We start from the raw sequence: 27,682 nt of genomic DNA, 5'->3' as shown, positions 1-27,682 counted from the left end.
TATACATATGTTCCCATATCCCCTCCCTTTTGCGTCTCCCTCCCACCCTCCCTATCCCACCCCTCCAGGCGGTCACAAAGAACCGAGCTGATCTCCCTGTGCTATGCGGCTGCTTCCCACTAGCTATCTACCTTACATTTGGTAGTGTATATATGTCCATGCCGCTCTTTCACTTTGTCACAGCTTACCCTTCCCCCTCCCCATATCCTCAAGTCCATGCTCTAGTAGGTCTGTGTCTTTATTCCTAATACAGGTATTTTTAATGTGGATGTAAGACATCCCACAGCATCCCTCTGATGCCAAAAGGTAATATTGGTAGGGATTAAATTACTTCTCAGGGCCACTTCTTTGGCTCTGAGACTGGGAAGTTTTAATGAGTTGTGCAGATCAGAAGTCATATAGGTGGTACAACTCACATAGTAGATCATTTCCCCTTAGTTTTCATTGTTCTCCTGCTGCTTCGCATAGAATTTGTTGGGAAATAAACAAGTCATAATTATGAATCAGTTACTATTTCTAGCACACTTAAACCCTATCCCATATTGAAACAAACCAGAATGGTGCTAATTAATACTATTAGCCACGCACTTACATGGCTGATTTGATTTAGCTGTATCTCTTATTACCAAGGTTATGTGCAAGCAGACTGTTTAAATTTGCATTTATACTATACAATGACTAACAGAAGTGACTTGGGGGACTTCCCTGGTGGCACAGAGGTTAAGGATCTGCCTGCCAATGCAGGGGACACGGGTTCCAGCCCTGGTCCAGGAAGATCCCACATGCTGTGGAGCACCTAAGCCAGTGCACCACAACGACTGAGCCTGCGCTCTAGAGCCTGTGATCCACAACTACTGAGCCTGCTTGCCACAACTGCTGAAGCCCGTGTGCCTAGAGCCTGTGCTCTGCAACAGAGAGAGGCCACCACAATTAGAAGCCTGCAACGAAGAGTAGCCCCCACTCACTGCAACTAGAGAAAGCCCCTGCGCAGCAACGAAGACACAACACAGCCAAAAATAAATAAATAAATAAAACTAAAGGAAAAAAATGAATCGGGGGAAACAAGTGAAGATTAAGTGGTGTAACATTATATGCTGTGTGGTCTAATTTTGTGTCCCTCGTCTTCCAGTGTGTATTTTTAATAGAGCTGGGAATCCAGTTGAATCCATTATTTGAGCCAATGACTGAGAAACTACAGACTTTGGCACAAGTCTCCTATTTCTTGACATTTGCTTATAAAAATTTCAGCATTTGCCAACTGAAGCAATATATACTCAGCTGCCTTCTCAAGATGCTATCTATAAACAGTGCTTTTGTGCCTTGATGAATTATTCTAGACTTGACCTCTTCTGGTGAAATACAATTAGACTGTTGTTGAAATGACACTGATGGACAATTTAAACTGATGTTTGAAACCTGCTAAATATGATATAGATGGATTACATGCCAACTATATTTTTGGTTACTTATTAAGAATGTTATAAATAAGAATGATGACAAGCATCCAGTTTTGGAGCTGTAGCATGATCTGGAGGACTTATTCAGTAATGTATATATGGCATAAAAGTTTCTAATTTTAATATAAAGAGAAATTTTTGTTTAATTATTGCTGTCAAACAATGAGTATTGAAGGTTATAGGAAAACTCATAATTATATTACAAAGCACGTATTATCATTGATCACCTCTGATATTTTAAATGTTTTTTATACCTTTTCAAAAGATAAGAGGATGAGAATTTGCCAACAGGAGACAATGCAATGTCATTCTAATAAGTGGAAATGTCTTTTGTGTTTTACTAGGACTTCGGAAGCATGATGTATGCTTTTTAATTACCGTGCGTCCCACAAAACCGTATGGTACCAAGTTTGACCGGAGGAGACCTTTTGTTGAGCAGGTTGGCCTGGTTTATGTCAGAGGCTGTGAGGTCCAGGGCATGCTGGACGATAAAGGGCGTGTCATTGAAGACGGTATGGTGATCTGCATGTTTGAAAGAGTGTGTATACGTAATGATAAATGTCTTTGCCGTTTTTCCTTTTTGTGTCCTAGGTGATTTTTTTTAGTTTTATATACTAAATCAACACGAAGAATTATATATAAAATTGTGTAGGGTATCTACCACCCAGTTTTAGAAATAAATAATATGGTTTCTAAACTTCTGTTTTAGATATTGGACAAGATCTTTTGGAATTGCCAATATTTAAAATTCTTCCTTATATGATACTTTACAATATTGCTTTTAAAAACCTCTAAACACCTCTTATAGTTGTTCAGTGATATATTTTTCTCATTTTTCCTTTTTAAGTTTTACTGATTTGATTCATGAGAGCAGTGGTTCTCAAATGGAAACAGCACTACCCTGTGTTTCAAAATACATGGTGGTATGTCATATGACTGGGGTAGAGGAAGGGGATGGTGAGCTCTTGGTGTTTGATGGATGGGGGTCCAGGATGTTGAGTATCTTAGCAGAACAGTCTTCTAGAAGGGACTGTCCTGCCCAAGATGCCAGTATTACCCTATTTAGAAATGCAGTTTGATTTCTTAGACTTAACTGATTGTTTTTTGAAATTCTTTCTTTTGTTGTCCTGACATTTTTGATAATACTTACTATTAAATTATAACTGCATCTCTGTCCAGTGCTTATTTTACAATTTGTTTATGAAACTTCTCTCAGAACTTGAATCAGCTTCTACTACCTGTGATTTCAAGATCGAATTATTGCTAAGGGGCTGGAAATTAGGCTACTCTTATCACTAGAATAAAAGAAAATAGGAGAAGAGAATGGAGGACAGGTAGAATAAACATAAGGCCACGTCCTGGGACCAGAGTTGGAGGTCTAAGGCAAAAAGAAAGGGGAGAGGACAAAGGGGCAAGAAAAAGCCTCTGAGCTTTCAGCCACTAGTATATGAAATTTCCTGTTATACTAGTGATGTTACACATGGAATATGGAAGGACAAAAAGAGTAATCAGCCGAGTACCTACTATATGTAAGGTGATAGGAGGAGCTATGAGTAACTGACACAAGTAAAGTTCTTTGACCTCTAAGGATCCTATCCTAGTTGAGGGCATGCACAAATAATTGCAATTCATGGCATTGCACCATAAACATCACATGACTGTTCTGGGAAGAAATAGTGACAGTTTAGAGAAAGGAGAAAATATTTTCAGCTTGGAACTCAAAATGGATGAGTGGAAGGCATTCTAATTGGAGGAATTGCTGGAGTCAAATCTGGACACTTTACTCATCATTTCTAGAAAAGGAGTTCTGCTAACTTACTATGATATTTGAAAAGTATATATTTCATTTAACAAACTTTTAAAAAATGTCTAGGACCTGAACCCAGACCCAATCTTAGAGGAGAATCAAGGACATTTAGAGTGTTTTTGGATCCAAACCAGTATCAACAAGATATGACCAATACGATACAAAATGGAGCAGAAGACGTGTATGAAACTTTCAATATAATAATGAGGAGAAAACCGAAGGAAAATAATTTTAAGGTAATTTGAGGGCTATAAACTAAAAGTAGTATTTCATAATTTGAATAACTTTTAAGACATAAATATGTAGATCCTAGGTTAGAAAAGATTTGTTAAAATAACGATCACTGCGTTTGTTTAGATTCTAAACAAATCTCTTAAATTCTTAACATATAGATTAAATATAAAAACTTAAGTAAATTTATTTGCTAAATCTTACTTTGTCTTTTGATGAGTTTGGAAATTTAAAATATAAATTAATCCAGGTGTTATTTTAAAAATCAGCCTCCCTTCTTACTTTTTGTATATTAGATACTCAGTTTATGCTTCAGTCTGAGGTGAAGAAAACTGCTTGTTTGTTTACTGAGACTTCTTTTTTAAATCAAATGTAGGTGTATTTTCAAATTACTTTAAGAGTACAGATGTGGAACCTCAGGGTTCTAAATTACTCTGTGATATTCTGTATTTATACTTTACTCATTAGTGGGAAAAGGGAAGTTTGGGGGCTAGAGAGTTTTACCTTTATAATAACTTTATGGAGAGAAAAGGAATTTTAGTAAGGAAGAATTTGAAAGTATTGTTTGAAACTATATTATAAAACTTAAACATTGAGCAGTTCTAGCATTTCATAACACAAGCTTTTGCACAAAGGCCTTTCTTTTCTCTCTCCCCCAAAACAGTGCTTCTTATACATTATCACTTTATTACCGTTTTTAAAAAAAGAAAATCTCGGGCCTCCCTGGTGGCGCAAGTGGTTGAGAGTCCGCCTGCCGATGCAGGGGATACGGGTTCGTGCCCCGGTCTGGGAGGATCCCATATGCCGCGGAGCGGCTGGGCCCGTGAGCCATGGCCGCTGAGCCTGCGCGTCCGGAGCCTGCGCGTCCGGAGCCTGTGCTCCGCAACGGGGGAGGCCACAACAGTGAGAGGCCCGCATACCGCAAAAAAAAAAAAAAAGAAAAGAAAATCTCATATACAAAGGAACTTATTTTCTATCTCACACTCCACATCCAATCAATCCATCAGTCAGTCTAATTACCTCACTACCTCCACTGATGCCATGTGCAAGACACCTTCATCTCTCACATGCCTGCTTCTGTTCTTGACTGCTCCTCCCCTTATATTATTCTCCACATAGTGACTGAATGTGAATTATACCTTGGTACCCCTGTTCACACTCTTTAGTGGTCTCCCATCACAGTAGAAAGTTGTTACCGTAATCCAAAAGTCCCATTGTTATCTGTCCTCTGGCTGCCTCTCCAACACCATTTTCTAACACTTTTTCCTTATTCACTCCATGCCAGTCACACTGACCCTTTTGCTCCTCTTTAATAATGCAGGCTTCTGTACATGGTATTTCCACTTACCTAGACAGTCTTCTCCCAGGTATCTACATGGTTTTTCCTTTCACTTTACGTGGGCAGCTCTGTTTAAATGTCACCTCCTAAGAGAAGTCTGCTTTGACAACCTTATCTAAAGTAGCATTTCCCTTTCTCATCGTTCCTTATCCAATTATCTTTATTTTTCCTCACAGCTTTTATTATACCTGATGATTATATATTTGTTAGTTATCTGACTTTAGAAGGACTTTATATTTGTTATTTCTCTAGCATTAGAATGCAAACTTATGCAGGCAGGGCCTCTGTTTGGTCTGTCTCTGTTTTATTGCTCAGTAATGAGTGAATTTCAGTTAGTTTACTAAAAGAAAAATAGTTCCTTATATTCATTTCTTTCACCATTTTATTTAATGTCTGTTGTGTGTCTAGTATTGTGATAAGTTATATGGAGCTAATAAAGATGAGTAAGACACAGCTTATACCTTTAGGGAGCTTAGACTACTAATAAGAGAAGTTAGAAATATAAACGGGTAACTACTGTGAAAGTTTAGAAGTCATAAGAAGGATGCATGGAAGTTCAAAAGAGGCATTCAGTTTCTGATTCAAGGAAGAGAGGGAATGATTAACTTGCCTATGTTGGGAAAAGGAGGAACACTCTTTTGGTATCTTTGGTGTTTCACTATATAGCTGGGCAACATCCCTCATCTATTTCCTTCTCTCTTTCAGTATCCTGTCTTAGCCTGGATACTCTACCTCTTGCCTAAGTGGTTGCATTAAATAGCCTCCTCTGTCTCTGCTCTTATTGTCCTCATAGCCAGACACCTGTTTTACATTCACTTCTCCTGATCATTTCACTCTGCTTCTCAAAACATTTCTGTGACTATCCATTAATGGTGAAATAAGCTTTTCCACAAATCTTTTACTTGAACTAAATTGAAATGCCACTGTCCTGCTTGAGACCTTTCCTAATGTCAAAAGGCTCCACTACATCCATTTCTCACCCACTTTGAACTGTTTTCCTATTGTATTTTGTAATATTCTTTACTATTTGTCACTTTCTGCTGCTTTGTATCATTGTGAAAGACATACTTTATCTCCTTACTAGAATCGTAATGACCTTAGGGAGTAGAGCCCTCATCTGGGGGCTCCATTATGTGAACAAACTCATTTATCTGTCCATCTGTCCATTTACCTATCCCATATTTAAGCTGTTCTAGATCCCTGCCCTCATTGGAAATTGTATTCTGATGGGGATTAGACAAATGATAAACAAGTAACCAGATCTCTTATGAGTAAGAGAATTTTAGGTAGAGGTAAGTGCAAGAAAATAAAATAAGGCAAAATAAGTGTGATTAACATACACTCTCCTGTTATTTTATTATCTTGTTAGATGTGTAGCATTTATGATATAAAAATGTCTGGTTTGGTTATTTTATTCTTTGAAATTAATAGCCTAGCCTTCTGATTTCCATAGGTGGCATAGATCACTTTGTTGAAATAATTATTGGAAAGCTTAAGAATTTGCCTTAGCTTTTAGCAATTACTCTTGACAATGTATATATTAACTGCTATAATGACCTTTCATTGTAGTTCTAATTCTTTCATTCTGAAATTTTGACGTTTCATTTTTATCATTGTTCACTTTATTTTTTATTTCTTTTTTCTAACAATGTTAACTTTAGTTTTTCTAAATCGTGGTGTGTTTCACAATCGAGGCATACATTAATGTGCCTCTGGTTGTATGTGGTCTTAGCACTGAGGAACTATGGGCTATAAAGAGGAGAAAACTCCAGTAATTTCTAAGAGGAAGCATTTTTTAAGGGTTTGTTCTATAATGGTCTATAATTATAGACCACATCAGGTCTATAATGTGTAGACCTGATCAGATTTTCATCCTGCTCAACAGAAGTCAAGTGGTAAACTCATCTATGACATTCTGTCTAAATGAACTACTAATGGATAAACTGTTCTTGCTGAGTGTGGTCTTTTCTTTAACTCAGTGCATGGTATCAGCTGAAAATATAGCTGTTGATTCAGTCTAGCCAAGCACCTGTCAGCAGAAAATAGCTTCTTGCCCTGAAACACTCAGGAATTCTGGTTAGTGCAGCCAGCTCGGCATTCCAGTGAAGTGCAAATGTTTGAGATGTCTTCTTCACAAAATCCGTTTTTGTCCTCTTACTGACAGGCTGTGCTGGAGACTATTCGGAACCTGATGAATACTGATTGTGTGGTACCTGACTGGCTGCATGACATCATTTTAGGTTATGGGGATCCAAGTAGTGCACATTATTCCAAAATGCCCAATCAGATCGCCACCCTTGATTTCAATGATACATTTTTCTCCATTGAGCATTTAAAAACCAGCTTTCCTGGTCATAATGTTAAAGTAACTGTGGATGACCCAGCTCTACAGATACCCCCTTTCAGGTAAAGTCAAAACTGGATATACTCCTTTTAAGCTTTCTGTAGTCAGTCTGAGTTAGGCCATCAGGACTGTAGCTAAAGTAAGTTTTGAGTATCGTATCTGGATTATGTTTGGGTAGTCTTTACCCTCACCATATAATCACTGGGATAAATTTATTTTATTTGACTCTATTTCTAATTCTTTGTATAGTAGCTATTTTAAGACCACAGTAAAAGTAGCCTCATGTCTTACAAGGGTTCAGTAAATGCTTTTTGTCTGAAGAGTACTATATAAACGTAGCTGTAGCATTTGACTGAAGAAATATGTGCTAATTAATACACATAGCCATGTGATTTTGAACTTTCTTTTGTTTTAGGAAAAAATTTCTCTTTTTTTCTTTTAACCCTGATTGCTTTTACAAATTTTAAATATTCATAATATGGTTATACTCAAAGTTAAAGGAGCTTTGGTTTAATTTGAGTAGAAAAAGAACAAAGTACCTGAAGTGCTGATTGCTTCATGAATTCTGTCATACGGATTAGTGGCGAAGCACTAAGTATACCTTGGTGGTAGCCGAGGACTTAATTACTTTCTTAGTTGCAAATTAGAATGTTTTTAATTAACTTATATATAAATATAAAAATTCTGCATATTAAAAGCATGTATGCTTTATAACTCCCAAACCTAGTCTTCCTCCGTACTTTCCTCATCTTGTTAATGGCAAAATCATCTTGAAATCTCAGCAGTGTTTTGTAATCTTTCTATTCCCATAACTCCTGCTGTGTCTTACAGTTTCTGCCTTAAAGATACATTTTTTTTCAAATGTTAGTCCTGACTGCTACCTCTCTAAACCCTCAACACTTCAGTCTTTTTTTTTTTTTTTTTTTTTTTTTTTTTGTGGTATGCGAGCCTCTCACTGTTGTGGCCTCTCCCGTTGTGGAGCACAGGCTCCAGACGCGCAGGCTCCAGACGCGCAGGCTCAGCGGCCATGGCTCACGGGCCCAGCTGCTCCACGGCATGTGGGATCCTCCCGGACCGGGGCACGAACCCGTGTCCCCTGCATCGGCAGGCGGACTCTAAACCACTGCGCCACCAGGGAAGCCCAACACTTCAGTCTTTATAATGGCAATGTCTTTGCTCCCTCTGTCTCCTTGCTTAAACCCATTACATGCCTTACTGCTAGAGTCATTCCATTGTCTAACTAAAAATTTGATTTTTCCTGTTGCTTATCAGAATAAAAGCTGACCATTTAGCTTCTTTGGTTCTTAGCTTTTTTTTTTTTTTTTTTTGGTATTGTCTGTTTTTTCAGAATGTGAACAAACAGTGGTAAAAGTACAGAGAGAGAATTAATTTTTTAGTTTAATTTTAGGGTATTCATCGACTTCCTCAGGTACCTATGGGAAGTTGCCTCCTGAGGTATCCCTGACCCCAGGCTAAGAACTTCTGCCTTAAAGGCTTGATATTCCAAAGGTGTCAGAACAAGGCTCCAGCCTTTCTCTCTAGCCTTATTTTCTCTATTGTATCCTACACTTCAGCAGAACTGGCTACTTCTTTCTTCCTGGAATGTCTTTTGAAATTCATTTTAGATGCCACCTTTCCCATAAAGCCTTTTCTGATTAAATGAAGGACAGTGTGTAAGGCACTTTACAGTGCATGTGCCATAAGCATATAAATTTTCTTTTGTAAACATGCTAAGTGAAAGAAGCCAGACAGAAGAAAACAAATATTGTATGATTCCATTTACATGAAATGTCCAGAATAGGACAATATAGAGACAGACTGATTGCCAGAGGCTGGGTTTAGGTTGGAACACAGAGTGACTACTTAATTGCCTGGGTTTTCCTTTGGACTGATTAAAATATTCTGGCATTAGAGAGTAGTGATGACTATACAACATTGTATAAAACCCATTGAATTGAACCTTTAAAATGGTAAATTTTGTATTATGTGAATATTATCCCAATTAAAAAATAGTTAATTATTTCCCCTAAAGAAACCAAATATATAAATAAATGTTTCTTCTTTGATTCTCCTTTAATCAGATGACTTTTTTCTTAATCCCCTTAACTGCATTTTAATGCTTTTAAATATACTGTTTTCAAAATTTATATGCAGATCGTAAGTTCCTTTAAACTATAAGTGTTTCTTACTCATCTGATTATCCTCTGTACAATGTCATGCACAAGACAGGTGATTGGTAAATTGTTGTTAATTGTAAAAATGAACAAGGTTTTGGTCTTGTAGGATAACTTTTCCAGTAAGAAATGGAAAGGGGAAGAAAAGGAAAGATGCAGAGAAGGAAGATGAAGACACTGAAGAGGCAAAAACCTTAATTGTTGAACCTCATGTTATTCCTAATAGAGGTCCTTATCCTTACAACCAGCCCAAACGGTAATTTCACTATTTCTGCTAATTGTAATAATGAATAATAGTTTGCTATTTCAAGTGGATTAGTAATATTTAAAAACTTTTCTGATTTTAAAAATTATTTAGAAACTTCTGTTTCTGGACCCTGTTTACTTCTCTTCTGTTAGTTTTGGCCATTTGTAGTTAATATTTTTGGCCATTCTGTAGTAATATTTCAAAAAGAAACATTTTCAGGTACTCTGAGAAATAAATATTAACAGTCTACTTTAATGTGAGCACAAGGTTCTTACTTCATGACCATGTGTTGCATTTAGCAGCTACCCTTGTGCTTGTGTGCCATGACTAATAAAGTGGCATTGTATTTGGTGTTAGATTTGGAACTAGAATTTTGACACTCCTGTTAAGATCTGGGCTGGGCTAAACATTGAAAAATAACTGTAGTCTTTTCTTTCCACAAAATTCATTCAGTTTTAATTGGTCTGTGGAGGGGTGGAGGTAAAGAGAATCATTCAGAAGACATTGGGTCAGTCATGTAGGATGTAAAGTTCTTGAGATCTGCTATGCAACATTGTGCTTATAGTTAACAACATTGTACTATACATTTAAAATTTGTTAAGAGGGTATATCTTATTTTATGTACTTTTTACTGCACACACACCCACAGAAAGGGCTGGATTGGGAGGAGGAAGAAATTGGGAAACAAGGGGCAAATATAGAGCAAATGTTCCGACCTCTGGTCATTGTTGTCTAAATTCTTACTAACGTCATCCATGTTTATTTTTAATGAACTTCTTAATTCTTATTTGAAGGAATACAATTCAGTTCACTCATACACAGATAGAGGCCATCCGTGCTGGAATGCAGCCTGGGCTAACTATGGTAAGAGAGTTACTGTTATACAAGTTCTTAAATGGATTCAGACTAGAAGTGTCAGATTTTCAGCGTGTATTCTGTTTTAAGCTGAAAAACCCAACTGAATTAAGTGTTTATAAGAAATTGTGGCATCTTACGTGTATGGATGCTACTCATTTCAATGTTCATAAATAAAGTTTTGTTAGAACCTCGCTGTGGCCATTCATTTATGTATTGCCTATAGCCATTTTTGTGCCACCACAGCAGAGTCTAAATACTTGCAGCAGAGACTGTATGGGCCACAAAGAGTAAAATGTTTACTTGCTGGCCCTGTACAGAAAAAGTCTGTTGACAATGATTTAGAAATGTGTTTAATTTCCAAGTATTTGAAGGTTTTTACTGATTGCTGGTCTAAGTCCATTATGGTCAGAGAACATACTTTCTATGATTTCAATTTTTTAAAATTTATTAAGGTTTGTTATATGGCCCAGGATATGACTTATTGGTGAATATTCTGTGTGCACTTGAAAAGAATGTGTGTTTTGTTGTCTTGGGTGGAGTGTCCTGTTTATGTCAATGAGATCCATTGGTTGATGCTGTTACTCAGTACTTCTCTATCCCTGCTGGTATTCCACATACTATTGCTGTTGCTGACTGAGAGAGGAGTTTTGAAGTCTCCAACTATAATTGTGAATTTGTTTCTCCTTTCAGTTCTGTCCATTTTTGCTTCATGTATTTTAAAGCTTTATGGATATGTACATACACTTTCAGGGTTGTTGTGTCTTCTTGGTGAATTGACACTTTTGTCATGTATAATGTCTGTCTTCATCACTGGTAATTTTCTTTAAAGTCTACTTTGATATTAATATAGCCACCACAGCTTTCTTTTGATTAGTGTTTACATGATATATCTTTTCCCATCAGTTTACTTCTAACCTACCTATTATATTTGAAGTGAGTTCCTTGTAGACAGCATATAGTTGGTGCGTGGTTTTTTTCTCCATTCTGACAAGTCTCTGCTTTTAATTGGTGTGTTCAGTCCATTTACATTTAATGTACTTATTAATGTGTTTGGGTTTAGGCCTACCATTTTATTATTTGTTTTATGTTTGTTCCCTTTTTTGTGTGTTCCTGTTCCCCTTTTCCTGCCTTCTTCTGAGTTATTTGGATAGTTTTTAGTGTTTCATTTATATTTATCTATATCTCTTGTATAGGTTTTTCTTAATGGCTGCTCTAGAGAATTACAATATACATATTCACCTTTTCACAGCCTACTTAGAATCAGTATTCTGTCTCTGAAATTGATTGGAGGATCCTTGCTTCTGTATAGGTCCCTTTACCTTCCCCTTTTATGTTGTAGTTATCATGTTTTACCTGTAAATACACTGAAAATACCATCAGGCAATATTAGAATTTTTTCTTGCAGACATCAAACATATTTTAAAGAACTCCAGAGGAGAAGAATAGTATGTTATATTTACCATTTATCCTTTATTCCTGATATCTCAAGTATCCTCTGGTATCATTTCCTTTGTCTGAAGGATTTCTTTTACCAGTTTTTTTTTGTTTGTTTGTTTGTTTGTTTTTGTGGTACGCGGGCCTCTCACTGTTGTGGCCTCTCCCATTGCGGAGCACAGCTCCGGATGCGCAGGCTCAGCGGCCATGGCTCACAGGCCCAGCCGCTCCGCGGCACGTGGGATCCTCCCGGACTGGGGCACGAACCCGTGTCCCCTGCATCGGCAGGCAGACTCTCAACCACTGTGCCACCAGGGAAGCTCCCTTTTACCAGTTTTAAGAGCAGATCAGCTAGCAATGAATTACCTTTATTTTCCTTCATATGAGAATGTCTCTAATTCATCTTCATTCTTTAAAGATATTTTCACTGGACAAAGAATATTGCATTGATAGTTTTCTCCTTTCAGCACTTTAAAAATGTTATTCCACTTCCTTTTGGCTTCCATGGTTCTGATGAGAAGTCCACAGTCATTTGAAACATCTTTTTGCTATATGTAATATATCGTTTTTCTCTGGTTACTGTTAGGATTTTTTTTCTCTGTCTTTAGATTCCAACCATTTAATTATTATGTGTCTGGCCTTAGATTTCTTTGGGATTATTCTGTTTATGGTTAAATGAGCTTCTTAAGTCTGTGATTTATGTCTTTTGCCAGATTTGGGAAATTTTCAGCCATTATTTCTTTAAATACTTTTTCTACACTGCATGCTTTTCCCCTTCTTTCTAGGATTTGAAAGATATGTTATACCTTTTAATATTGCCTCATAGATTCACAAGGCTGTGTGTGTTATTTTTTTAATCTTTTTTTTCTGCTTGTTGTTCAGGTTGGGTGATTTCTATTGATTTGTCTTCAAGTCCACTAACTCTGTCTTGTCCATTCTGCATTGAACTTACCCAGCAAATTTTTAAATTTATTTTATCTTTTAGTTTTAAAATCTCCATTTTCTAACAATGTGATAACTTAGTAGTTTGCTATGTGTTCATCTGCTTTTTAGGTTGTGGGCCCACCAGGTACAGGAAAAACAGATGTGGCAGTCCAAATCATATCCAACATCTACCACAATTTCCCAGAGCAGAGGACTCTGATTGTTACTCATTCCAATCAGGTAAGAGAGAGAGTGTGTATGCGCGCGTACATGCATGCACGTGCTGCACACATGCATGTATGAAGTGGACATGCGTGTATGGAGCAGGAGACGCATGAAAGCACAATGGAGATTTCTGCTTATATGATAACCTGATTATGGGCTCACAGAGTACCAAAGGCTGATGAGCATAGTGTTTGTTATTGAGTTAATCTTGGATTATCACTGGTCATGACCAGACCATATTGAGAAAAATATAAAAACAATCTTTTATTTCGAATAGAGGTAGTCCAAATGTGGAAAAGCTGAGGAGAATATTTGGATATGTGGTAATTGCCTTTTTCTCTCATCATCCATGCTAAGCTAGACGTTTTACTTTGAGATCAAAAGCATTACCCCTTACTAGTAGTATTTTTCTACTAGTAGAATGGATATTCCTAAAAGACTAAATCCAGATCATACTAATACTGGATTGAATTTTAAATCCTTATAAAATATGTATATGAATATGTATATTACATGGAAGGACAATTTTAGGTTTCAGGTCCAATACATAAGGCATTTATAAATAGCTAAACAAGCAAAACAAACTCCTTTCTTGTAAATAATGGATGAAAAATGGTCTTTACATCTGTATGTGTGCTGATGTAATTATTCTGAAGCTGTCACTACCATAGAAATGAAAAAGAACAAGTGATGTTAACTCTAATGTAAAATGTGACAGGGAGCTAGCTCTCAGAACATTCTGAAACATGTTATGAAACTCACATGGTAGTCTGAATCTCCAAAGGTACTTGTTTTCTCTGAATACATATTAACAATAGTGATTTCAGTTGACCAGTTCTTTAAAAAAGTTGGTCTACAAAGAAACACTGAGTTTTTAGAATGCTAAATGTTATTTACGGTTATTCATCAACTTAATCTCAGGATTTTAAAATTAATACTACCCAATTCATTCACTTATGTTTTTATTTCTTTAAAGTTTATAAGTAACTGGCCTGGTGTACTAAAATTGTGTGCAAAAGAGGGTTAAGACTTTATCTTGCTAAAAGAAACAAACTGTGTAAAGACTTTTTTCTTCTATTTAATAAAATCCAGTCTGTAATAATGTTACCTATTTGCAGATTCTTAGAATGAATAAGGAATTATTCAGTGTGTTTTAACATAATATTTTTTTTAATTAATTAATTTATTTATTTTTGGCTGTGTTGGGTCTTTGTTTCTGTGCGAGGGCTTTCTCTAGTTGCGGCGAGCGGGGGGCCACTCTTCATCGTGGTGCGTGGGCCTCTCACGGTCGCTGCCTCTCTTGTTGCGGAGCACAGGCTCCAGACGCGTAGGCTCAGTAGCTGTGGCTCATGGGCTTAGTTGCTCCGCGGCATGTGGGATCTTCCCAGACCAGAGCTCAAACCCGTGTCCCCTGCATTAGCAGGCAGATTCTCAACCACTGCACCACCAGGGAAGCCCATAATATTTTTTAGTAAATTTTGTCATAACTTGATAATGACTTTCTATAGTATCCTCTACTTATGACTGTCTTGTGTAGCACAGTTATAGAGAAGGTTATTTTGCAAAAATAGCCAAAGATTTCTTTGCTCCTTTGATAATCAGACCATCCTCTTAAGCGCAAGTTGTTGATTTTTCACAACTGTTCTGTTTACCAGATCTTGGTTCCCATCTATAATTCAAGCAGTTCTCCAACATCACTTTAATTCTCGATGAAATCTTGCAATTTTTTCTGAGATTGCAATGTGCTAGTATTTTTTTGTCCCCTAAATCTATGTGGTTCGTGAGTTTGGATAGGAAAGGTTTGGACAGTGAGTAATGCCATGTGATCTGATCTATTGCATCTCAAGTTTTAGATGGAAAATATCAAGAGTTTAGATAGCGTGAATTTTTTTCCTGAAGATTTATGTTTATCTCATCAGTTTCTGAGCTCTAATTGCTAGAATTTTGATAGCAAAGGATATCTGTATACCTTATGTAGCCTGGATGTTTACAAGACTGGATGTTGACCTCCTGGGCGGGGTTAAACTAGTGGTTAATTGGGAGAAATATTTGAGTGGGGGCTAATTTTTAAATGTCATTTTATTAGCATATCTTTCCATGCAATGAAACTTTTGCCTTTCTGCAAAACCTTATAACTGCAGATGTTCTGATAGTAAATACTAGGATTTCAGGGAGCCCCAAATGCGAACATTTCATAGGGAAATGGCTTTCATCAGAACAGTTTGCGATGAGTATAGAGAGCTAATTTAGACTTTCAGTCTAAGATTTGAATGTTGCACTTTACCTTTCCTCTCTGTGATCCTTTTGAAGTATTCTACCCACACATCTCCTAAGAGGACTTCTCCAACCACAAAAACTTTTCAGTTTTCTGCAACTCGTGGAAATTCTGTTAAATAAAATGAAACTTAATGTGATTGTTTATTATTTTACTAATTTTTGCTACTTGAGAGAAATACATACTGAGCCAAAGCCTTCTCTTTTCATAAATTATCAGAGATGTAATGGACAGATGGTTTTTATGATTTCCAGTTACTAATTTGACCAAGTATACGTATATAGCAATATCAGAAATCAATAAAAATACTGTTTTGTTTAAATTATAAATGGCCGTAATATAAGATGTTTCCTTCTGTGTTTTTACTTTGATTCTTATCTGACTGAGCAATGCTCATTTGTTTCTATCCTTCTGATTGTTAGTTTTTGTTACTTTTAAAGGAGCCTACTGATTCTATAAAATTCTCCATCATTCTTTTTTCTTTTATTCTCCAGGCCCTGAACCAGTTGTTTGAGAAAATCATGGCTTTAGACATTGACGAGCGTCACCTCCTGCGTCTAGGTCACGGAGAAGAAGAGCTGGAGACGGAGAAAGATTTCAGCAGGTGAGCAAATGGGGATTAGTTTTGAAACGGTATACAAAGAATTTTTAACCTTCTCCTCTTTTTCTTTAATAAAGGACAGGAAAAGAGAGCAATGAATACTCCAACTGAATTCTGAAGGGTTCTAGTGTAACCTACTTAGGCTATACTAATTGAACCCAAAGTCTGTTCAGGATTTCCCTCTGCTCCAGTTCTGCATGTTTATGCCATTTTTTTCCTCATACAGTTATTTCAGTGAAGAGAGTTATCTTTTCATCTTGTTTAAATTGCATATATCCATTTGCTCTTTATTTATTGAAGTAATTTTTAATGTTGCCAAACCCAAACTGTACAACGTTACGCAATTCCTGTTCACACTTTATCTACACATTTAATTTGCATATATTTTAGACACCAATTAACTGGATTCATTTAATGAAATGCAGTTGGAGATTAATGATAATATAAGCTTTGGGGTTGTAAATATTACTTCAGGAACTTATTGCCAGTTTAGCTGGACTTTATGCTTAATATTACGTATTGTAAGGTGACTAAACTTTAGAAGTCAAATTTCTTCTGCTGTTAGTATTTTGGTTTTTTCCTTTAAAGTTGCTTTATGATAGCTCATTTCATTTATATTTAAATTCATTTTTAAAGCATAATTTCAGTCAATAGTCATAATTAACAGGTGTATATAATAAATACAGCCTTTGACTATTGGACATTACTTTTGACTAAACAGATTATAGACATCAAAAGAGCTAAAAGAGTGTTAACTTATTATGTTACATTTATTTTGAGTTCTTGTATTAAAAAGATCACGCAACAGTTTTTTTTAACCTCTTTATAGGAGTATAATTGCTTTACAGTGTTGTGTTAGTTTCTGCTATATAACAAAGTGAATCAGCTAAATGTATACATATATCCCCATATGCCCTCCCTCTTGCGTCTCCCTCCCACCCTCCCTATCTCACCCCTCTAGGTGGTCACAGAGCACCAAGCTGATCTCCATGTGCTATGCAGCTGCTTCCCACTAGCTATCTGTTTTATATTTGGTAGTGTATATATGTCAGTGCTACTCTTTCACTTCATCTCAGCTTACCCTTCCCCCTCCCCATGTCCTCAAGTCCATTCTGTACATCTGCATCTTTATTCCTGTCCTACCCCTAGGTTCATTAGAACCATTTTTCTTTTTTTTTTTTTTTAGATTACATATATATATGTGTGTGTGTGTGTGTGTGTGTGTTAGCATATGGTATTTGTTTTTCTCTTTCTGACTTCACTCTGTGTGACAGACTCTGGATCCATCCCCCTCACGACAAATAACTCAATTTCGTTTCTTTTTATGGCTGAGTAATATTCCATTATATATATCTGGCACAACTTCTTTATCCATTCATCTGTCGATGGACACTTAGGTTGCTTCCATGTCCTGGTTATTGTAAATAGTGCTGCAGTGAACATTGTGGTACTTGTCTCTTTTTGAATTATGGTTTTCTCAGGATATATGCCCAGTGGTGGGATTGCTACATCATATGCCAGATCTATTTTTAGTTTTTTAGGGAACCTCCATACTGTTCTCCATAGAGGCTGTATCAATTTACATTCCCACCAACAGTGCAAGAGGGTTCCCTTTTCTCCACACGCTCTCCAGCATTTATTGTTTGCAGATTTTTTGATGATGGCCATTCTCACCAGTGTGAGATGATACCTCATTGTGGTTTTGATTTGCATTTCTCTAATGATTAGTGATGTTGAGCATCCTTTCATGTGTTTGTTGGCAATCTGTGTATCTTCTTGGGAGAAATGTCTGTTTAGATCTTCTGCCTATTTTTGCATTGCGTTGTTTGTTTTTTTGATATTGAGCTGCATGAGCTGCTTGTAAAGTTTGGAGATTACTCCTTTGTCAGTTGCTTCATTTGCAAATATTTTCTCCTATTCTGAGGGTTGTCTTTTTGTCTTGCTTATGGTTTCCTTTGCTGTGCAAAAGCTTTTAAGTTTCATTAGGTCCCATTTGTTTATTTTTGTTTTTATTTCCATTTCTCTAGGAGGTGGGTCAAAAAGGGTCTTGCTATGATTTATGTCATAGAGTGTTCTGCCTATGTTTTCCTCTAAGAGTTTTATAGTGTCTGGCCTTACTTTTAGGTCTTTATTTCATTTTGTGTTTATTTTTGTGTATGGTGTTAGGAATTGTTCTAATTTCATGCTTTCACATGTAGCTGTCCAGTTTTCCCACCACCACTATTCAAGAGGTTGTCTTTTCTCCATTGTATATTCTTGCCTCCTTTATCAAAGATAAGGGGACCATACCTGTGTGAGTTTACCTCTGGGCTTTCTATCCTGTTCCATTGATCTATATTTCTGTTTTTGTGCCACTACCATACTGTCTTGATTGCTGTAGCTTTGTAGTATAGTCTGAAGTCAGGGAGCCTGATTCATCCAGCTCCGTTTTTCTTTCTCAAGGTTGCTTTGGCTATGCAGGGTCTTTTGTTTTTCCATACAAATTGTGAAAATTTTTTTCTAGTTCTGTGAAAAATGCCATTGGTAGTTTGATAGGGATTGCATTGAATCTGTAGATTGCTTTGAGTAGTATAGTCATTTTCACAATGTTGATTCTTCCAACCCAAGAACATGGTATATCTCTCCATCTGTTTGTATCATCTTTAAGTTCTTTCATCAGTGTCTTATAGTTTTCTGCAAAGAGGTCTTTTATCTCCTTAGGTTGGTTTATTCCTAGGTATTTTATTCTTTTTGTTGCAATGGTAATGGGAGTGTTTCCTTAATTTCTCTTTCAGATTTTTCATCATTAGTGTGTAAGAATACAAGAGATTTCTGTGCATTAATTTTGTATTCTGCTACTGTACGAAATTCATTGATTAGCTCTAGTAGTTTTCTGGTAGCATCTTTAGGATTCTCTATGTGTAGTATCATGTCATCTGCAAACAGTGACAGTTTTACTTCTTCTTTTCTAATTTGGATTCCTTTTATTTCTTTTTCTTCTCTGATTGCTATGGCCAAAACTATGTTAAATAATAGTGGTGAGAGTGGGCAACCTTGTCTTGGTCCTGATCTTAGAGGAAATGGTTTCAGTTTTTCACCATTGAGAATGATGTTGGCTGTGGGTTTGTCATATATGGACTTTATTATGTTGAGGTAGGTTCCCTCTCTGCCTCCTTTCTGGAGAGTTTTTATCATAAATGCCTGTTGAATTTTGTCAAAAGCCTTTTCTGCATCTACTGAGATTATCATATGGTTTTTATCCTTCAGTTTGTTAATATGGTGTATCACATTGATTGATTTGTGTATATTGAAGAATCCTTGCCTTCCTGGGGTAAACCCCACTTGATCATGGTGTATGATCCTTTTACTGTGCTGTTGGATTCTGTTTGCTAGTATTTTCTTGAGGACTTTTGCATCTGTGTTCATCAATGATACTGGCCTGTAATTTTCTTTTTTTGTGAAATCTTTGTCTGGATTTGGTATCAGGGTGATGGTGGCCTCATAGAATGACTTTTGGAGTGTTCCTCCCTCTGCTATATTTTGGAAGACTTTGAGAAGGATAGGTGTTAGCTCTTCTCTAAATGTTTGATAGAATTTGCTTGTGAAACCATCTGGTCCTGGGCTTTTGTTTGTTGGAAGATTTTTAATCACAGTTTCAATTTCAGTGCTTGTGATTGGTCTGTTTATATTTTCTGTTTCTTCCTGGTTCGGTCTCGGAAGGTTGTGCTTTTCTAAGAATTTGTCCATTTCTTCCAGGTTGTCCATTTTACTGGCATATAGTGGCTTGTAGTAATCTCTCAGGATCCTTTGTATTTCTGCAGTATCAGTTGTTACTTCTCCTTTTTCGTTTCTAATTCTGTTGATTTGAGTCTTCTCCCTTTTTTTCTTGATGAGTCTGGCTAATGGTTTATCTTTTTTTTTATGTTCCCAAAGAACCAGCTTTTAGTTTTATTGATCTTTGCTATTGTTTCCTTCATTTCTTTTTCATTTACTTCTGATCTCATCTTTATGATTCATTCTGCTAACTTTGGGGGGGGTTTGTTCTTTCTCTAATTGCTTTAGGTGTAAGGTTAGGTTGTTTATTTGAGATGTTTCTTGTTTCTTGAGGTAGGAATTGTATTGCTATAAACTTCCCTCTTAAAACTGCTTTTGCTGCGTCCCATAGGTTTTGGGTCATTGTGTTTTCATTGTCATTTGTTTCTAGGTATTTTTTGATTTCCACTTTGTTTTCTTCAGTGATCTCTTGGTTATTTAGTAGTGTATTGTTTAGCCTCTGTGTGTTTGTAGTTTTTACAGTTTTTTTCCTGTAATTGATATCTGGTCTCATAGCATTGTGTTCGGAAAAGATACTTGATAAGATTTCAATTTTGTTAAATTTACCAAGGCTTGATTTGTGACTCAAGATATGGTCTATCCTGGAGAATGTTCCATAAACACTTGAGAAGAAAGTGTATTCTGTTGTTTTTGGATGGAATGTCCTATAAATATCAATTAAGTCCATCTTGTTTAATGTGTCCTTTAAACCTTGTGTTTCCTTATTTATTTATTATTTTCATTTTGGATGATCTGTGCACTGGTGAAAGTGGGGTGTTAAAGTCCCCTACTTTTATTGTGTTACTGTCGATTTCCCCTTTAATGGTTGTTAGCATTTGCCTTATGTATTGAGGAGCTCCTATGTTGGGTGCATAAATATTTACAATTGTTATCTTCTTGGATTGATCCCTTGATCATTATGTAGTGTCCTTCTTTGTCTCTTGTAATAGTCTTTAAAGTCTATATTTTCTGATATGAGAATTGCTACTCCAGCTTTCTTTTGATTTCCATTTGCATGGAATATCTTTTTCCATCCCCTCAGTTTCAGTCTGTATGTGTCCCTAGGTCTGAAGTGGGTCTCTTGTAGACAGCATATATACAGATCTTGTTTTTGTATCCATTCAGCCAGTCTGTGTCTTTTGGTTGGAGCATTTAATCCATTTACATTTAAGGTAATTATTGATATGTATGTTCTTATTACCATTTTCTTAATTGTTTTGGGTTTGTTTTTGTAGGTCTTTTCCTTCTCTTGTGTTTCCTGCCTAGAGAAGTTCCTTTAATGTTTGTTGTAAGGCTGGTTTGGCAGTGCTGAATTCTCTTGGCTTTTGCTTGTCTGTAAAGGTTTTAATTTCTCCATTGAATCTGAATGAGATCCTTGCTGGGTAGAATAATCTTGGTTGTAGGTTTTTCCCTTTCATCACTTTAAATATGTCCTGCCACTCCCTTCTGGCTTGCAGAGTTTCTGCTGAAAGATCAGCTGTTAACCTTTATGGGGATTCCCTTGTATGTTATTTGTTGCTTTTCCCTTGCTGCTTTTAATAATTTTTTCTTTGTATTTAGTTTTTGATAGTTTGATTAATATGTGTCTTGGCATGTTTCTCCTGGGATTTATCCTGTATGGGACTCTCTGTGCTTCCTCAACTTGACTGACTATTCCCTTTCCCATGTTAGGGAAATTTTCAACTATAATCTCTTCAAATATTTTCTCAGGCCCTTTCTTTTTGTCTTCTTCTGGGATGCATATAATTCGAATGTTGGTGTGTTTAATGTTGTCCCAGAGGTCTCTGAGACTGTCCTCAATTCTTTTCATTCTTTCTTCTTTTTTTTTTTTTTAATTTTATTTATTTATTTATGGCTGTGTTGGGTCTTCATTTCTGTGCAAGGGCCTTCTCTAGTTGCGGCAAGTGGGGGCCACTCCTTATCGCAGTGCGCGGGCCTCTCATTATCGCGGCCTCTCTTGTTGCGGAGCACAGGCTCCAGACGCGCAGGCTCAGTAATTGTGGCTCACGGGGCTAGCTGCTCCGCGGCATGTGGGATCTTCCCAGATCAGGGCTCGAACCCATGTCCCCTGCATTGGCAAGCAGATTCTCAACCACTGCACCACCAGGGAAGCCCCATTCTTTCTTCTTTATTCTGGTCTGTGGTAGTTATTTCCACTATTTTATCTTCCAGGTCACTTATCCTTTCTTCTGCCTGTTATTCTGCTATTGATTTCTTCTAGAGAATTTTTAATTTCATTTATTGTGCTGTTCATCATTGTTTGTTTGCTCTTTAGTTTTTCTAGGTGCTTGTTCAACATTTCTTATATTTTCTCCATTCTGTTTCCAAGATTTTGGATCATCTTTACTATTATTACTCTGAATTCTTTTTCAGGTAGACTGCCTGTTTCCTCTTCATTTATTTGGTCTGGTGGGTTTTTACCTTGCTTCTTCATCTGCTGCATATTTCTCTGTTTTCTCATTTTGTTTAACTTTCTGTGTTTGGGGTCTCCTTTTCACAGGCTGCAGGTTCATAGTTCCTGTTGTTTTTGGTGTCTGCCCCCAGTGGCTGAGGTTGGTTCAGTGGCTTGTGGAGTGGTCTGGTGCCTATGTTCTGGTGGGTGGGGCTGGATTTTGTGTTTCTGGAGGGCAGGTCCGTGTCCATTGGTGTGTTTTGAGGTGTCTATGAACTTAGTATGATTTTAGGCGGCCTTTCTGCTAATGGGTGGGTTTGTGTTCCTGTCTTGCTAGTTGTTTGGTATGGGGCGTCCAGCACTGGTGTTAGCTTGCTGTTGGGTGGAGCTGGGTCTTAGCATTGAGATGGAGATCTGTGGGAGAACTCTTGCCGATTGATATTACATGAGGCTGGGAGGCCTCTGGTGGTCCAATGTCCTGATCTCGGCTCTCCCACCTCAGAGGCTCAGGCCTGACACCAGGCCAGAACACCAAGACCGTGTCAGCCACATGGCTCAGAATAAAAGGGAGAAAAAAAGAAAGAAAGAAGGAAATAAATAAAATTTTAAAAAGTTATTAAAATAAAGAAAATAATAAAAATAAAAAAGAGAGCAACCAAACCAGGAAACAAATCCACTAATGATAACAAGCACTAAACACTAAACTAAGATAAACATAAAAATCAGAAACAAATCAGTTGCAGACAGCAAACCCCAAGTCTACAGTTGCTGCCAAAGTCCACCGCCACAATTTTGGGATGATTCGTTGTCTATTCAGGTATTCCACAGATGCAGGGTACATCAAGTTGATTGTGGGGATTTAATCTGCTGCTCCTGAGGCTTCATGGAGAAGTTTCCCTTTCTCTTTGTTTGCACAGCTCTTGGGGTTTAGCTTTAATTTTGGCCCACCTCAGCATGTAGGTTGCCCTCAGGCATCTGTTCACCGCCCAGACAGGAGGGGGTTAAAGCAGTGGCTGATTAGGCGGCTCCTGCTTATTCAGGCCTGGGGGAGGGAGAGGTGTGCTAGTTACAATTGGAATATGGGGTGAGCCTGAGGCGGCAGAGGCTGGCGTGACATTGCAACAGCCTGGGTGCGCCATGTGGTCCCCCAGGGAAGTTGTCCCTGGATCACGGGACCCTGGCAGTGGTGGGCTGCACCGGCTCCTGGGGGTTGGGAGGGGGAGGCAGGTGTGGACAGTGACCTGTGTTTGCACATAGGCTTCTTGGTGGCTGCAGGAGCAGCCTTAGTGTCTCATGCCCGTCTCTGGGGTCCATGCTGATAGCCGCGGCTCACACCTGTTTCTGGAGCTCGTTTAGGTGGTGCTCTGAATCCCCTCTCCTCTCGCACCCCAAAACAGTGGCCTCTTGCCTCTTAGGCAGCTCCAGACTTTTTCCCGGACTCCCTCCCAGCTGTGGTGCACTAGCCCCCTGCAGGCTGTGTTCACGCCGCCAACCCCAGTCCTCTCCCTGCGCACCGACTGAAGCCTGAGCATCAGGTCCCAGCCCCGCCTGTCCTGGCGGGTGAGCCTACAAGCCTCTTGGGCTGGTGAATGCCGGTCGGCACCAATCCTCTGTGTGGGAATCTCTCCGCTTTGCCCTCCGCACCCCTGTTGCTGCGCTCTCCTCCATGGCTCCAAAGCTCCCCCCTCCGCCACCCACACTCTCCGCCCACAAAGGGGCTTCCTAGTGTGTGGAAACCTTTCCTCCTTCACAGCTCCCTCCTACTGGTGCAGGTCCCGTCCCTATCCTTTTGTCTCTGTTTATTCTTTTTTCTTTTGCCCTACCCAGATACGTGAGGGAGTTTCTTGCCTTTTGGGAGGTCTGAGGTCTTCTTCCAGCGTTCAGTAGGTGTTCTGTAGGAGTTGTTCCACATGTAGATGTATTTTTGATGTATTTGTGGGGAGGAAGGTGATCTCCAAGACTTACTCCTCTGCCATCTTGAAGGTCCCCCTCCCAAAATATTTTAGCTTCTGAAAAGTCAGTGGGCAAGATCAACACACATTAATTTATTTAGGGCTGTAGATTCTTAATTTTGGATCAACTTGCAATGCTTCCCTGAGTTCTTCCCATGGGTATTTCTTATTATTAAACCTAACTTACACAAGTGGGCTCAACTCTAAAATCTACCAATCCATAATTCATTGAATATATGGGTGCTCATGGTATGCTAAATAGTGTAATTATAAGTGTGGTGCAGTTCAATTTCTGGTATTTAAAGGTATTATAATACAAAAGCAGCAGAATTTTAAAAATGATTTCAGGTACTACCATGTTTCTCAGGAAAAAAGTACTTTTTGCTTTCTGATAGGCAAGTCAAGCTCCAGATCTTGTTAATAATGTGTGTGCTTGTTTGATTGTGCATTTATTTCATATTTCTCTCTTTGTCATAATTAAAAAGAAAAATAGTGAATATTGTTTCACAATAAAATTAATATCACTTTCCCTAAACAAAATTTTTTGTATCTAGTAAGATAGTGGAGAGGGAGTGATCACTCATAATGCTACTTCTCCCAAACAAGTTTTTATTAGTCTCTTTTTCAATAATCATCTGTAACTATGTATTATATATAATTGTGTACAGGCATACCGCAGAGACTTTGCAGATTCAGTTCCAGACCATCATAATCAAGTACATATCACAATAAAGCGAGTCACGTGGATTTTTTGGCTTCCCAGTGCATATAAAAGTATTGTTTACACTATACTATAGTCTACTAAGCATGCAATAGCATTATGTCTAAAAAAACATTGTACATGCCTTAGTTAAAAAATGCTTTATCACTAAAAAATGCTAGGCTTCATCTGAGCCTTCAACAGGCTGTAATCTTTGCTGGTGAGGGTCTTGCCTCAATGTTGATAGCTGCTGGCTGATCAGGGTGGTGGTTGCTGAAGGTGGGGGGGGCTGTGGCAACTTACTAAAATGAGACAGCAATGAAGTTTTCCCTGTGGATTGAATCTTGATTTCTCTGTAGCAGGCAATGCTGCTTGGTAGTATTTTACCCACAATAGAACTTCTTTCAAAATTAGAGTCAGTCCTACCAAACTCTGCTGCTACTTTGTCAACTAAATGTATGTAATATTCTAAATCCTTTGTGGTTATTTCAACAGTCTTCATGTCACCTTCACCAGGAATAGATTCCATCTCAAGAAACTTCTTTCTTTGCTCTCCCATAAGAGGCAACTCCTCATCTGTTAAAGTGTCATCTTGAGATTGAGGCAATTTAGTCCCATCTTCAGGTTCTACTTCTGATTCTAGTTCTCTTGCTACTTCCTACCAGAACTACAGTTTTTTTTCCTCCACTGAAGTCTTAATCCCCTGAAAGTCATCCAGGAGGGTTAGGATCAACTTCTTCCAAACTCCTGTTAATTTTGATGTTTTGACCTCTTCCAGTGAATCACGAATGTCCTTAGTGGCATCTAAAATGGTGAATCCTGGGCCTCCCTGGTGGCGCAAGTGGTTGAGAGTCCGCCTGCCGATGCAGGGGATACGGGTTCGTGCCCCGGTCTGGGAGGATCCCATATGCCGCGGAGCGGCTGGGCCCGTGAGCCATGGCCGCTGAGCCTGCGCGTCCGGAGCCTGCGCGTCCGGAGCCTGTGCTCCGCAACGGGGGAGGCCACAACAGTGAGAGGCCCGCATACCGCAAAAAAAATAAAAAATAAAAAAATAATAATAATAAATAAAATGGTGAATCCTTTCCAGAAGGTTTTCAGTTTACTTTGCCCAGAACCATGAGAGGAATCACCATCTATGGCAGCTATAGTCGTACAAAATATATTTCTTAAATAATAAGACTTGAAAGTCGAACGACTCCTTGATGCATGGGCTGCAGAACAGATGTTGTGTTAGCAGGCCTGAAAACAACATGAATCTCACTGTACATCTCCTTCAGAGTTCTTGGGTACCAGGTACATTGTTGATGAGCAGTAATATGTTGAAAGGAATCTTTTTCCTGAGAAGGAGGTGCAAACAGTGGGCTTAAAATATTCAGTAAACCATGTTGTAAACAGATGTGCTGTCATCCAGGCTTTGTTCCATTAACAGAGCGCAAGCAGAGTAGATTTAGCATAAGTCTTCAGGACCCTAGGATTTCTGGAATGGTGAATGAGCATTGACTTCAACTTAACAGTCACCAGCAGCATTAACCCCTAACAAGAGAGTCAGCCTGTCCTTTGAACCTTTGAAGATGGGCACTGACTTCTCCTCTCTAGCTATGGAAGTCCTAGATGGCATCTTCTTCCAATAGAAGGCTGTATTTTTTCTACACTGAAAATCTGTTGTTTAGTGTAGCCACCTTCGTTATCACAGCTAGATCTTATGTATAACTTGCTGCAGCTTCTACATCAGCACTTGCTGCTTCACCCTGCACTTTTACGTTTTGGAGGCAGCTTCTTTCCTAAAACCTCATGAACCAGCCTTGGCTAGATTCAAACTCTTCTGCTGCTGCTCCCTCACCTATCTCAACCTTACTAGAATTAAAGAGAGTGAGTTATGGCCTTGCGTTCTCTGGATTAGGCTTTGGCTTAAGAGAATGTTGTGGCTAGTTTGATCTTCTGTCCAAACCACTAAAGCTTTTTTCATATCAACAATAAGGCTGTTTTACTTTCTTATCATTCGTGTGTTCACTGGAGTAGCACTTTTTTTTAAATTAATTAATTTATTTATTTTTGGCTGCGTCGGGTCTTTGTTACTGCGTGTGGGCTTTCTCTAGTTGCGGTGAGCGGGGGGCTACTTTTCATTGTGGTGCACAGGCTTCTCATTGTGGTGCTTCTCTTATTGTAGAGCATGGGCTCTAGGTGCACGGGCTTCAGTAGTTGTGGCATGCGGGCTCAGTAGTTGTGGCTCATGGGCCCTAGAGCACAGGCTCAGTAGTTGTAGCGCACAGGCTTGGTTGCTCCGCGGCACGTGGGATCTTCCCGGACCAGGGATCGAACGTGCGTACCCTGCATTGGCAGGCGGAGTTTTAACCACTGCGCCACCAGGGAAGTCCCTAGAATAGCACTTTTAATTCCCTTCAAGAACTTTTCCTTTGCGTTCACAACTTCACTAACTGTTTGGTGCAAGAGACCTAGCTTTTGGCCTGTCTCAGCTTTCAGCATGCCTTCCTCCCTAACCTTAATCATTTCTAGCTTTTGACTTGAAGTGAGACATGCAACTGAACACTGAGAGGCCACTGTAGGGTTATTAATTGGCCTTAACTTCAATATTGTTGTGTCTCAGGGAGTAAGGAGGCCTGAGGAGAGGGAGAAAGATGGGGGAATGGCCAATTGATGGAGCACATCAGAACACACACACAACATTTATCAGTTAGGTTTGCCATCTTGCATGGTCATGGTTTGTGGCACCCCAACACAATTACAATAGTAATATCAAAGATTACATATCACAGATAGCAAATGTAATAATAATGAAAATGTTTGAAATAGTTCAAGAATTTCCTAAATGTGACACAGAGACATGAAGTTAGCAAATGCTGTTGGAAAAAACAGCACTGATAGACTTGCTCAATGCAGGGTTACCACAAACCTTCAATTTGTAAAAAATG

At 38.3% G+C, this 27,682-nt stretch overlaps 1 protein-coding gene across 1 annotated transcript in view; it reads left to right on the top strand.

Annotated features, from left to right (window-relative positions):
* AQR (aquarius intron-binding spliceosomal factor) overlaps window positions 1-27,682 on the top strand; it is a 111,860-nt gene that overhangs the window by 50,524 nt on the left and 33,654 nt on the right. Inside the window, exons 18-24 of the mRNA XM_060096571.1 lie at window positions 1,802-1,969; window positions 3,331-3,500; window positions 6,999-7,240; window positions 9,462-9,608; window positions 10,394-10,463; window positions 12,945-13,055; window positions 15,810-15,919. Of these exons, the coding sequence (XP_059952554.1) occupies window positions 1,802-1,969; window positions 3,331-3,500; window positions 6,999-7,240; window positions 9,462-9,608; window positions 10,394-10,463; window positions 12,945-13,055; window positions 15,810-15,919 (1,018 nt within the window). The remainder of the gene's footprint in view (window positions 1-1,801; window positions 1,970-3,330; window positions 3,501-6,998; window positions 7,241-9,461; window positions 9,609-10,393; window positions 10,464-12,944; window positions 13,056-15,809; window positions 15,920-27,682) is intronic.

This window comes from Mesoplodon densirostris, chromosome 4 (genome assembly GCF_025265405.1).
Source record: "Mesoplodon densirostris isolate mMesDen1 chromosome 4, mMesDen1 primary haplotype, whole genome shotgun sequence".
NCBI lineage: Eukaryota > Metazoa > Chordata > Mammalia > Artiodactyla > Ziphiidae > Mesoplodon > Mesoplodon densirostris.
The sequence above is the reverse complement of the archived record's forward strand: the minus strand, read 5'-3'. Positions and strand labels throughout refer to the sequence as shown.